Source organism: Triticum dicoccoides, chromosome 2A (assembly GCF_002162155.2).
Source record: "Triticum dicoccoides isolate Atlit2015 ecotype Zavitan chromosome 2A, WEW_v2.0, whole genome shotgun sequence".
NCBI classification, from domain to species: domain Eukaryota; kingdom Viridiplantae; phylum Streptophyta; class Magnoliopsida; order Poales; family Poaceae; genus Triticum; species Triticum dicoccoides.
In genome coordinates, this window is record NC_041382.1 from 711,285,533 (window position 1) to 711,298,323 (window position 12,791).

The 12,791-nt window shown below is 44.7% G+C and overlaps 1 protein-coding gene across 1 annotated transcript in view; it reads left to right on the forward strand.

Annotated features, from left to right (window-relative positions):
• The window catches only part of LOC119351997 (NAC domain-containing protein 72-like), a 15,897-nt gene extending 3,527 nt beyond the window's left edge, over positions 1–12,370 (forward strand). The window contains exons 4-5 of the mRNA XM_037618756.1: positions 7,030–7,201; positions 12,271–12,370. Coding sequence (XP_037474653.1) covers positions 7,030–7,201; positions 12,271–12,370 — 272 coding nt within the window. The remainder of the gene's footprint in view (positions 1–7,029; positions 7,202–12,270) is intronic.
• The last annotated feature ends 421 nt before the right edge of the window (positions 12,371–12,791 follow it).

The following is a 12,791-nucleotide window of genomic DNA, read 5'->3' on the forward strand; positions in this document are numbered from 1 at the left end:
ACAGGAATGGGCCGCTCATTTGGAGCTCAAAGGTTCCTAACAAAGTGAAGATCTTCGCTTGGATACTCTACCGTGACAGGTTAAATACTCGTGTCAACCTCGTCCACAAGGCACATCAACACCTACTCCGCCTGCACGCGGTGCCAGGCGCCCGCTGGAGACGTCTCCTACCTCTTCATGCCCCCCCCTACACCGTCCGCATCTGGCAGAGCTTGGGCATCACCCAAGTCTTGGAATTCATCAACGATCTATGGGAGTGCTCGCTTCATGCATGGAACCTTCAGGTGTATTGCTATTCGTATTGTGCACAATCTTATGGAAAATTTGGAAAGCTAGGAATGATAAAGCCTTTAGGGCCTTAGATAGGCGTTCTACTACCTACTCTAGACTCATCATCTCTGATCTAGATATGTGGCCACATAGGCTCTCTAAGCTATGTGACATGGAAACCATCTCCTTGTGACGGCTTTTACTCTCTTCATGTTGTAATGTGCCTCTTTATTCTGTAACACAGCTTACTGTGACACGTTTGAGTAATGTATTTAGGTGGGGGAGTTCGCCTGGTGATTCTAAAAAAATAGGAATAGTTTTTTGCATCACAAATTTACAATCACCTAAGAGGGTGTCAGACACAACATAACACCATCACAAAACACTTCCCTGCTGGGAGCTATAGAGCATGCATTTCTTAGTCGATTGAGAATTAGCTAATGATATGTCTCCAACATATCTATAATTTTTTATTGTTCCATGCTGTTATACTATCATTCTTGGATGTTTTACAATCATTTTATAGCAACTTTATATCATTTTTTGGGACTAACCTATTGACATAGTGCCCATGTTTTTTTCTTGTTTTTTACTTCGCAGAAAATCAATACCAAACGGAGTCCAAACATAGCGAAACTTTTTGGAGATTTTTTCTGGACCAGAAGACACAAGATTGGTCGAAGAAGTACCATAGGGGTGCCCCGAGGGGGGCACAAACCACCAGGGCGCGCCTTGGGGCCCAGGCGCACCCAGGTGGGTTAAGCCCACCTCGGTGGCCTCCCGGACCGCCTCTTTGCTCTATAAATACCCCAATATCCCAGAAATGCTAGGGGAGTCGACGAAAATCAATTCCAGCTGCCACATGTTCCAGAAAACCACAGATCCAATCTAGAAACCATCACGGAGGGGTTCATCATCCTCATCGGTGCCTCTCTGATGATGCGCGAGTAGTTCATTGTAGACCTACGGGTCCGTAGTTAGTAGCTAGATGGCTTCCTCTCTCTCTCTCTCTCTCTCTCTCTCTCTCTCTCTCTCTCTCTCTCTCTCTCTCTCTCTCTCTCTCTCTCTCTCTCTTGGTTCTCAATACAATGGTCTCTTGGAGATCTATTTGATGTAACTCTTTTTTGGTGTGTTTGTTGGGATCCGATGAACTTTGAGTTTATGATCAGATCTATGTTTTTATCCATGAAAGTTATTTGAGTCTTTTGATCTCTTATATGCATGATTACTAATAGCCTCGTATTTCTTCTTTGAATCTTTGGTTTAGTTAGGCCGACTAGATCGTTTTTCTTGCCATGGGAAGAGGTGCTCTGTGATGGGTTCGATCTTACGGTGCTTGATCCCAGTGACAGAAGAGGAACCGACACGTATATATCGTTTCTATGAAGGATAATAAGATGGGGTCTATTTCTACATAAATAGATCTTGTCTACATCATGTCTTCGTTCTTATTGCATTACTCTGTTTCTCCATGGACTTAATACACTAGATGCATGCTGGATAGTGGTTGATGTGTGGAGTAATAGTAGTAGATGCTGGCAGGAGTCGGTCTACTAATCTTGGACGTGATGCCTATATAATGATCATTGCCTAGATATCATCATGATTATTTCTATCAATTGACCAACGGTAATTTGTTTACCTACCGCATGCTATTTTTTTCGAGAGAAGCCACTAGTGAAATCTATTGCCCCGGGTCTCTTCTTTATTATATTTTCCCTCGAGATCTATTTTTATTTGCTTTTATTTTCAGATCTATTAATCCAAAAACACAAAAATAACTTTCTGCAATTTATTGTTATTTATTTTATTTTGCGTTCCCGCGAGATCTATTTATCCAATCTACTACAATTTTACCTATCTTGTTACCCGTGAGGGATTGACAACCCCTCTCTTACGTGGTGTTGCGTGGTTCTCCTGCTGGTCCGATAACCTTGGTCTCATCGCTGAGGGAAATACCTACCGTAGGTGTGTTGCATCATCCCTTCCTCTTTGGGGAAATACCGATGTAGTTCAAGCCATAATCACCTAACTCTCGGTCTTATTCATGAATTTGTTTTAGGCAAAACAAAAATTATCACCATGTTATAAAAATGTGTTCATCTAAGAATTAACTAACTCATTGTTTGTTGTATAAAATATGTTTGTATAGATCTATGATATTTTGCATTGTTATAATAGTTTCTTCATCTACTGCAAAAATATTCTACTCTTTGGTCTATGATTAGAAAAGCAAGTCATTGTGAAGGATTGGATTCTGCCTATAACGATGATGACCTTCTCTCGTGACAAAAAAGGTGTGGGACTTCACGGCGAAAAGGCAAACACCATTAAAGACAGTGAAGATGCTTAGTTCCATTTTGTCATCAAGACTTCTCATTACATGATTACAAATAAAAATATGATTAAATGTGTTGCTATGTACATGCAATAAAAACAATATCAAAAGACGTCTTAATCAAAAGTTGCCCTGTTACGAACCAAATTGCCTAATTTATAGCAGCTGAACCGACAATATAGAAACATTCATCGTCAGGCCGGAACGTACAACACTATGCAAAGAATTGCCAAATGTTATTAGGACACATATCAGTGCCATGAAAAAAGTCTCAACTTGGCCACAAAAGGAACAAACAGGATTACTAGTCCATTTCCCCTAAAATAAGATCTTTCCATAATCTAGTCAAGTTGCAAGCTTGCCGTTTTTATGAGCCATATAAAACACTTTCACTATGAGAATGCTTTACAGCAGGGACGTCCTTAAAGTTGTTCTTGAGAGAGGCTACAAACTGATGACTATGATATTTGGCTTTGATATTATGCTGCCAGAAGCCATCTTGGTGTTCTAACTTCTACCGCCACTTAACCGAGGTGCTAAGATTTTGTTTCCTAAGATCTTTCACATCTAGGTGACTATTCTGTGATATGTATATTGCTTGGAACATTTGGAAGGAGCATAATGGGAGGGTCTTCAATGCCAAATCCACCGTGGTTGAAGTGGTTTTGAAGAAAGCTACTTGTGAGATAGGCCTCCTCGAGGAGGCTTGGGAGCGATTTCTTATTTCTTTGTGTACAACCTAACTGTTTGTGTAGATTTAGGATTTTGTTTCTTCTTCTTTTCAGTTCTTCTAGGTTGTGTTTTAGTCATGTAAATATTTCCCCCCAATTAAATGAAAATGCAGACCACCTATTGTTTCAGTAAAAAAAGATCTTTCACACCCAGATCCACTTTACTTTTGGTGCTACAAGTCCATAACCATTTAACCATGTGATATCCTTTTTAAACATTACATCCTTGCTAGAAGAACCATCTTTTGTGTTTGTCCAATTAATTAATAAGTTTTTGTTCAGAAACACTGACGTATGGTAGGAGATATTAGAGAGAAAAACATTTAAAAGGATGTTTCTCGCTCCCATAGAGACAACATTGGCCTGCCATGCATCAAAATATTTCAAGTATTTCCTCCTTCAAATGAAATCCATGTCCACATTCTTAAGGGAAGTGAATTTCACATGTACTCCAAGATATTTCATAGGTAAATGACCAATTTGATATCCAAATAATTCATCATAAAAGTTCACAACGTCATCATAACCCTCAATGTTAATTTTTTACTTTTCTAGAAACGAATATTGACACCAGACAACAATTCAAACATATACTAGAACAATCTGAGATTATATTAAGAGCTTTTGCAGGGTCATGTTGGATACAGATTACTATATCATTAGCATATTACATAACAACACCTTTATCAATGAGGCCAGAATCTAGGCCTACCAACAATATCATTCAACTATATCAGCAGCAATGTTTTACAGAAAGGGAGAGACTGGATCCCCTTTCCTAACTCCCTTGGCACTTTGGAAACAGGGACCATGACACTCTTAAGTTTCACACCAACAGTTCCTCCATATGTGATGATTCCAATCCAATCACAATAACTCCAAACATGACTAAAACATCCCATAGTATAACACTCCTTCAGAATGTCCCCACTTACCTTATCTTAGGCTTCCTCAAACTCAAGTTTCAATATCACTCCCAGTTTCTTTCAAACATGACTATGATGTAGCAGTTCATTCAGGGACAACATTCCATCCATGATATCCTTTGTCTCACAAAACCGTTTTGATTAATGTTGATAAGTTTGTCGGCAAAAGGTTCTAATCACATGTTCCGAGTTTTGTAACCCACTTGTGTACATGCGCGAGTATTGTCAACACAAGAGATTTTAGGTATTTGATTGATTATCCCATAGTTAAATCTCTGAACATCAAGATTGTCATTAGTTTGCACAATGTCCCAGCATGAAATAATTCAACCGGTTTTTATCAGGGCCAGGTGTCCTATTAGTTTCCATACAAAAAGAGAGCAATTTTCACTTCCTCAATAGTAAAAGGTCTGGTCAAGTTTTTATTGTGATCCTCAATTATTTTTCTTCCTTACTCCAAATTTATAGTTTAAGTGGAAAAGGTTCCCAAGAGGAGTGGGGACAAAAATGTCTTTATAACATGTAGTGGCTCAGCAAATCAACGATGCCTTATGTAACCAAATCAACAGCTTTAAGGGCATCTCCATCGCGGACTCTCAAACTGCCCACATACGTCCAGACCGAGTGGTCCAGATCCATTTTTCCCTCCAACTTGGTACTCCATCGGTTCGTGGAACAGTCCGGACGTCTGTTTTCTCACAAACCGGAGGAAACCATAGGGGTCTTTGTGGGTGTTCTCGCTGCTGCCACGTACATGACGGACACCCCAAACCCACTAATAATCCCCAAGTACAAAGAATCATCATAGTACTTTCCAAAGATGGAAGTGGTAAGTATGGAGTGTCAAACACACAAGGAGCTAAAGGTAAAATCAATATTCTCTCAGGTCCTATCTGCCATTGATAAAACCCTGCGTACACCTAGTGTTTCCTTTTATCTTGAAACGAGAAATAAAACTATGGAGTGGGTCTAAAGGGATAACTTTGAAGAACATAACCATAGAATTAGGTGCCTAAATAAAGATAGAATATATTACAATATAATACAAATAGTGAGAGTGGAATAATGGTGGTATGATGTGTGGAATTGTCCCTAGGCAATTGGCTAGTTACTAGATCGATGACAAGTTTTCTTGTGGGAGAGGCCTATGCTAGCATGTCATCCCTTACTTGGAATTCTATGCACTTATGATTGAAACTATTAGCAAGCATCCACAACTACTAACAAGTTCATTAAGGTAAAACCCGATCATAGCACTAAGATATATTGGCCCCCCTTGAATCCTATATGTATCAATTTCTATGGTAGGAAGAAGTTTCTGCCGCTCTCGCCCCCAATGCATAGTCCTATCAACATACACCTAACCCTATGGTGTGATCCACGCGCCGCTCATATGATGGGTGCCAAAGGACAGTAACATAACCACAAGCAATTTAATAAACCAATCATAGCAATTCACCAATTAACCCATAGGACAACAAAATTCTGCTCAAATATAATAATGATGACACGAATCATTGGAAATAATTCATAGCACCAAAACACCATGTTCAAGTTGTCCTATGTGCTATGAATTATAAGTGCATGAACCACCACCAAGCTTGTTGTGGGAGAGTGGGCCGCTGAATAGGGGTGAGGAAGGTGATGAATATGACGACATTGAGGTAGACGATCACCGTGGTGGTGGTTCCCCCGATGCCACCGGGAGAGAAGGGGAGAAAGGTGAGGGAGTCCTGGACTAAGGGGTCCTCGGGCGTCCGGCCTTTTATCCATGGCCCGGACTGATGGGCTGTGAAGACATGAAGGCCGAAGACTGTACCCGTGTCCGGATTGGACTCTACTTGGCGTGGAAGGCACGCTTGGCGACCGATTATGAAGATTCCTTCTTATGTAACCGACTATGTAAACCCTAGATCCCCCCGGTGTCTATATAAACCGGAGGGGTTAGTCCGGAAAGGACACATTACCATAGTCATATAGGCTAGACTTCTAGGGTTTAGCCATTACGATCTCGTGGTAGATCAACTCTTGTAATAATCGTATTCATCAAGATCAATCAAGCAGGAAGTAGGGTATTACCTCCATAGAGAGGGCCCGAACCTAGGTAAACATCATGTCCCCCATCTCCTATTACCATCGATCCTAGACACACAGTTCGGGACCCCCTACCCGAGATCCGCCAGGTTTGACACAGACATTGGTGCTTTCATTGAGAGTTCCACTGTACCGTCGACAAAAGGTTTGATGGCCCCTTCAATCGTCGCTAACGACACTGTCCAACTTCGGCGGCTTCGTACCGCGGGCCAACTCGCTTGCCATCTGGAGCAGGTTGACAGCTACGCCCCTGGCCATCAGGTCAGATTTGGAGGCTTGAACTACGTCGCCGATATCCGTGGAGACTTGATCTTCAATAGATTCGAGACCGCGGCAATCGCCCCCTCGCTCCGATGAACATGACTTAAATCTGTCATCGGATCACATCCAGGAGATGGTTCTTGTTGCTGCAACGGCCTTAGATAAGGAGTAGATCGTACCATCCAAGGCCACAGAATCCGCGGCGTTGGAGCTGCTCATGGACTCAATACCCTACAATATCCGCATCAATGGAATTCCGGATCGTTTTCGGCTACAAATTCCGAACCACGTATGCCTGCGGACACCGAGTTGGATCGATTGTCGATCTTCGAGTTCAGCGCCGCAGACATCTTTCAACACACGCCCTTGGGTGATATGCTAAATTCATTAAAAAACCTGTCCTTGGTAGGGGACTCCCAGCCGAACTATGTTCGATTCGAGCTAGGGGCTGATGGAGAATTTTGCTTCCCACCCGCCACCCACTTCATAGCTACTGTCGAAAACTCAACCGACGTGCTTAACTGGGGCTCCGAAGTCATCGACAACTTGGACGGAGATGCCGACAAGGAGCAAGAAAACGGGTAAGCCAGCCTCGACGAACAGGCCCTGCCCAGCGACAACTCGGAGGAAGACAACTACCTTCCGCTCTCCGAAGATGAGGTAAGCCTCAACAACGAAGACTTCATCGTACCCGAAGGACCCCTTGAGCGGGAGCGTTTCAAGCACAGGCTAATAGCTACAGCAAGGAGCCTGAAAAAGAAGCAGCAATAGCTTCAAGCTGACCAAGACCTGCTCAATGATAGATGGACGAAAGTCTTGGCCGCCGAAGAATACGGCCTGAGTCGCCCAGCCAAAAGCTACCCAAAGCATATATCGCTACCTTAGTTTAATAACGAGGCGTTGGAGCCCATACCATTATCACACCATGCGGCAGGTCGACGATAATCCAGTCCGAATAAAGAGGCAACTCAAGCCAAAACCCAGACCGCCCTACCTCACCGTAAAGGCAAGAATAACACAACTCGTGGTTGCACAGACGACCTTCGATAAGACCTGGACAATAGAGCAAGACACGCAAGACCGATCTACGGATCACGATGGCATGTCCCGACGCACGACGACGGCTACCTATCCGGACGTGAAAAACCTAGCCACGCCCGAGCCGAAAGCCACAAATGGACTCCTTCGGAGTCACGTCGCATTGTGGCACAACATAGAGGTGCCACACACCCTCTTTGCTTCACCGATGAAGTAATGGATCATGAATTCCTTGAGGGATTCAAACCCGTCAATATTGAACCATACGACGGAACAATCGATCCCTCGGTATGGATAGAAGATTTTATTCTCCACATCCATATGGCCCGTGGAGATGACCTCCACGCCATTAAATACATCCCACTAAAACTAAAAGGGCTAGGTCAGCACTGGTTAAATAGCCTGCCTGAAAATTCAGTAGGCAGCTGGGAGGACTTGGAAGAAGCCTTCCGTGGCAACTCCCAAGGAACATATGTCCGACCACTAGATGCCGATGACCTAAGCCACATTGTCCAGCAACCCGGAGAGTCAGCCAGGGAGCTCTGGACTCGATTCTTAATCAAAAGAACCAAATCGTCGACTATCCAGACGCGAAAGCCCTTGCGGCCATCAGACACAGCGTCCGGGACGAATGGCTGACACGCCACCTCGGCCAAGAAGGACCTAAGTCCATGACATACCTCACTGCTCTAATGACCCGCTTTTGCGCGGGAGAAGACAGCTGGCTCGCTCGCAAAAGCAACAACGCCAGCAACTCGGGCACTTCCAAAATCTGATACGGCAATGGCAAGCCACGACGAAGCAAATACAATAGTCGCAATGATAACGAAAGATCACGCAAGACAGCGGCCAACGCCGGATTCAACAATCCCAAGCCCGGTCAGTGGAAGAAGCCATTCAGGCGAATCGCGACGAACCGTCCAACCTGGACAGGATATTGGACCGCCCCTGCCAGATTCATGGCCACCCCGATAAACCAGCCAATCAAACTAATAGAAACTGCTGGGTCCTTAAGCAGGCCGGCAAGCTCAATGCCGAACACAGGGGAAGGAAGCAGCCAGGCGACAGGGATGACGGGAAGGCTCACCAACGAAGCATCGGGGGTAAGAAGCAATCTCCACCGGAGGATCACCTACTCCCAGAACGGAAATAGCAACCCGGCTTCCGCCGCCCACCTCGTACATCTACAAAATTTGTACCGCGCATACATCATTATGCACTCAAGATTCCATGGGTATCGGCAGAAGGACAATACAGACAACCCTGCAAACACCCCAGTAACATTTTTTATTTATTTACTTTTTATTTTTTCCTCCTTCGCTATCATTTAAAAACATGTGACGGACAGGATAAATGGCGGTAAGTGGCTCTATCGGAGTCCGAATCCGTATACTCACCTAAGGGGCTATCTCCATCAAGGATTCCCCTCACCGAGGACGCGCGGTGAAGACGTGCGACAGGAGGTCCAAAATAAATTTTTGTAGACCGCACTCTCTATTTCTCGAGCATGTACTATGCCTGTTCCTCCGCCTCCAACCCCGAGCATGTCAAATAGCCGGGAGGATGGCTTTATATATATAATACATAATCATTGGCATACCGCTCAGTTCCCAGTAAAACATATCCGAACTAAGCATCCATGTTGTCTCGCCACGGAATACAGCTGCCACGTCTGCTTCGTAAATATACCCTAGCACAACCTGCCAGGGGCTCGGTATGGGAACAAATGAGTTGCTAGCAAAAGCCCGAACAGCTCTACAACGCACTTCGGCGTCGCAAGTTTGGCCTTATATGCATCAACTCCAAATCATTGTCTTGGGTCAATAGTTGGGTTGCCCGGCTCCTGTGCTTGCTACCCTACGTTCCGCTCTATCGGCTAGGGTAGTAAAGGGAGAGCTACTGCGATTGTGCCTTGGTCTAAACCGGATGAGCACCTCAGTAGAGAAAGCCAAAAACTGACTGTCATGATGCGGCGAGAGCTGGTCAACCACTTGATGACTTTTTGGAATCTTTAGCGATTCTCCGTGTAACACGAGGGTTCTTTTTCTAGATCAAACATGTAAGGCACCCTATGCCGCATACATACAATGGGCTATGTCGTAGCCCCACAATAAAACTCGTATGGCTAAGTGAAAGCGTTAACGCCCTATAGTCCGATTGCTTGGTTCGCCGCATTATCACCTCCTTCATGGACCAAGACGTTGGATAAAGAGTGATTAAATGCTTTTCCGAACACCCCCGTACTTCCTACGAGGGGGCTGAAGCCGACGACTGGAAAACTTTCAGTTTATATCAAAAATGGCCGCATAGGAGGAATTCAAGCTTTCAAGCAAAACCATATAAATAGATTAACTATAAAATTGTCTTTTACAATTATCATACACCTCACTCGAACATTATGTCTTTCGAGCATTGGCCCTCTATCAGGCGGGCGGACCCTAGGACGTCTTCAAAATAATGCTCCGGTTCCAGACGGTCCTTGCCTTTGGGTGGACTCTTCATCGCAATATCGACTGCCTTCATCTTCCCCCAAAATGTCTTGACTCAGGCGAAGGCCATCCGTGCACCCTCAATGCACGTTGACCGCTTCACGACATCGATACGTGGCACCGCGTCAACAAGCTTCTGCACCAAACCGAAATAGCTATTCGGTGCAGGCTCGGTTGCCACAACCGGATTATGACATCCTTCATGGCAGCGCCGGATATCCTATGAAGTTCGGCCCATTGGGACATCTGTTCATTGATCAACAGAGGGCGCTTTGATGCACCAAACTGCGACCAAAAAAGCTTCTTCGTTGCTGATAACCCACAAGTATAGGGGATCGCAACAGTTTTTGAGGGTAGAGTATTCAACCCAAATTTATTGATTCGACACAAGGGGAGCCAAAGAATATTCTCAAGTATTAGCAGCTGAGTTGTCAATTCAACCACACCTGGAAACTTAATATCTGCAGGAAAGTGTTTAGTAGCAAAGTAATATGATAGTAGTGATAACGGTGGCAAAAGGTAACAATAGTAAAAGCAATGTTTTTGGTATTTTGTAGTGATGATAGCAATAGCAACGGAAAAGTAAATAAGCGAAGAACAATATATGGAAAGCTCGTAGGCAATGGATCGGTGATGGAGAATTATGCCGGATGCGGTTCATCATGTAACAGTCATAACCTAGGGTGACACAGAACTAGCTCCAGTTCGTTGATATAATGTAGGCATGTATTCCGAACATAGTCATACGTGCTTATGGAAAAGAACTTGCATGACATCTTTTGTCCTACCCTCCCGTGGCAGCGGGGTCCTTACGGAAACTAAGGGATATTAAGGCCCCCTTTTAATAGAGAGCCGGAACAAAGCATTAACACATAGTGAATACATGAACTCCTCAAAGTACGGTCATCATCGATAAGTATCCTGATTATTGTCACTTCGGGGTTAACGGATCATAACACATAATAGGTGACTATAGACTTGCAAGATAGGATCAAGAACACTCATATATTGATGAAAACATAACAGGTTCAGATCTGAAATCATGGCACTCGGGCCCTAGTGACAAGCATTAAGCATAGCAAAGTCATAGCAACATCAATCTCAGAACATAGTGGACACTAGGGATGAAACCCTAACAAAACTAACTCGATTACATGATAGATCCCATCCAACCCAACACCGTCCAACAAGCCTACGATGGAATTACTCACGCACGGCGGTGAGCATCATGAAATTGGTGATGGAGGATGGTTGATGATGTCGATGGCGATGGATTCCCCTCTCCGGAGCCTCGAACGGACTCCAGATTAGCCCTCCCAAGAGGTTTTAGGGCTTGGCGGCGGCTCCGTATCATAAAACGCGATGATTTCTTCTCTCTGATTTTTTCTCCCCGAAACTCAATATATGGAGGTGGAGTTGGAGTCGGAGAGGCAACTGGGGGCCCATGAGGTAGGGGGGCGCGCCCTAGGGGGGCAGGCGCGCCCCCACCCTCGTGGCAAGGTGGTGGCCCCCCTGGCCTTCATCTTTGGCAGGTATTTTTCTTATTTTTTGAAAAGTGTCTCCATGAAGTTTCAGGTCATTCCGAGAACGTTTGCTCCTGCACATAAATAACACCACGGTAATTCTGCTGAAAACAACATCGGTCAGGGTTAGTTCCATTCAAATCATGCAAGTTAGAGTCCAAAACAAGGGCAAAAGTGTTTGGAAAAGAAAATACGTTGGAGACATATCAGTTGCACACCCATCTCGCGCCTGGTAATACTACGCCGCATCGGAAGAACTCTTCGGCAAGTCCAAGAACTCGTCCGGAGAACTTCACACTTGGTTAAGACGAGCATAGTTTGGGTCTCCGAACCTAGTCTGCAGCAGAAAGGGCTTTCCAGCCGCAATCTCCCTAGCCTGCCGAATCTCTTCATGGGCAGCTCTGGATTCTGACCGCGCTTCTCTCGCCTCTTGTAAGGCCTTGTCCAGTTCAGTCGTTAAGGCTTTACTCTCGTTCTCCAGAAATTCACAGCGGCTGGTAGCATTCTCCAGTTCGAGCGTCACCATGGATATCTTCTCCTCATCTTGGCGTCGTGCAGCTTGTTCAACTTTTAATTCAGCCGATGCCTTTTCGGCAGCAGCATTGCTACGACGGGCCTGCTCCTTGGCCCGGACCATCTCCACTTGAAGAACTTCAACGGCGGCAGCACCATCTACAGCCACGCGCATTCCAGCATCTAAAAAATCAGCATTCATGTTTATACCACAAACAATGTATGAGGATCGCCCCGAATACATACCTTGCGACTCATCAAGACACGTATTGATTAATGCAAGATCATCCCCTGCCACGTCAAGCTTCCGCTGTAGTTCGGCAATCTCCATAGTCCGGGAAGTGGCTAAGGGGGAAGCAGCCTGTGTTTAAGCTCATCAGGTCAGTAAAAACGATCACTTTTGATCCTCTATTTGCTTCCTAGTGGAAGAACACCCGAGTCTCAGGGGCTACTACCTATACACATGCACATCTTTGCAAAGGAAACATAGATGAAAACACATTATGTCACAAACCTCGAAGCCCTTCACTAGGCTCATGAAGGCCTCATTTAATCCGCTCTTCGCGGACAAAATCTTATCAATCACTATACCCATCAAGCACGCTGTT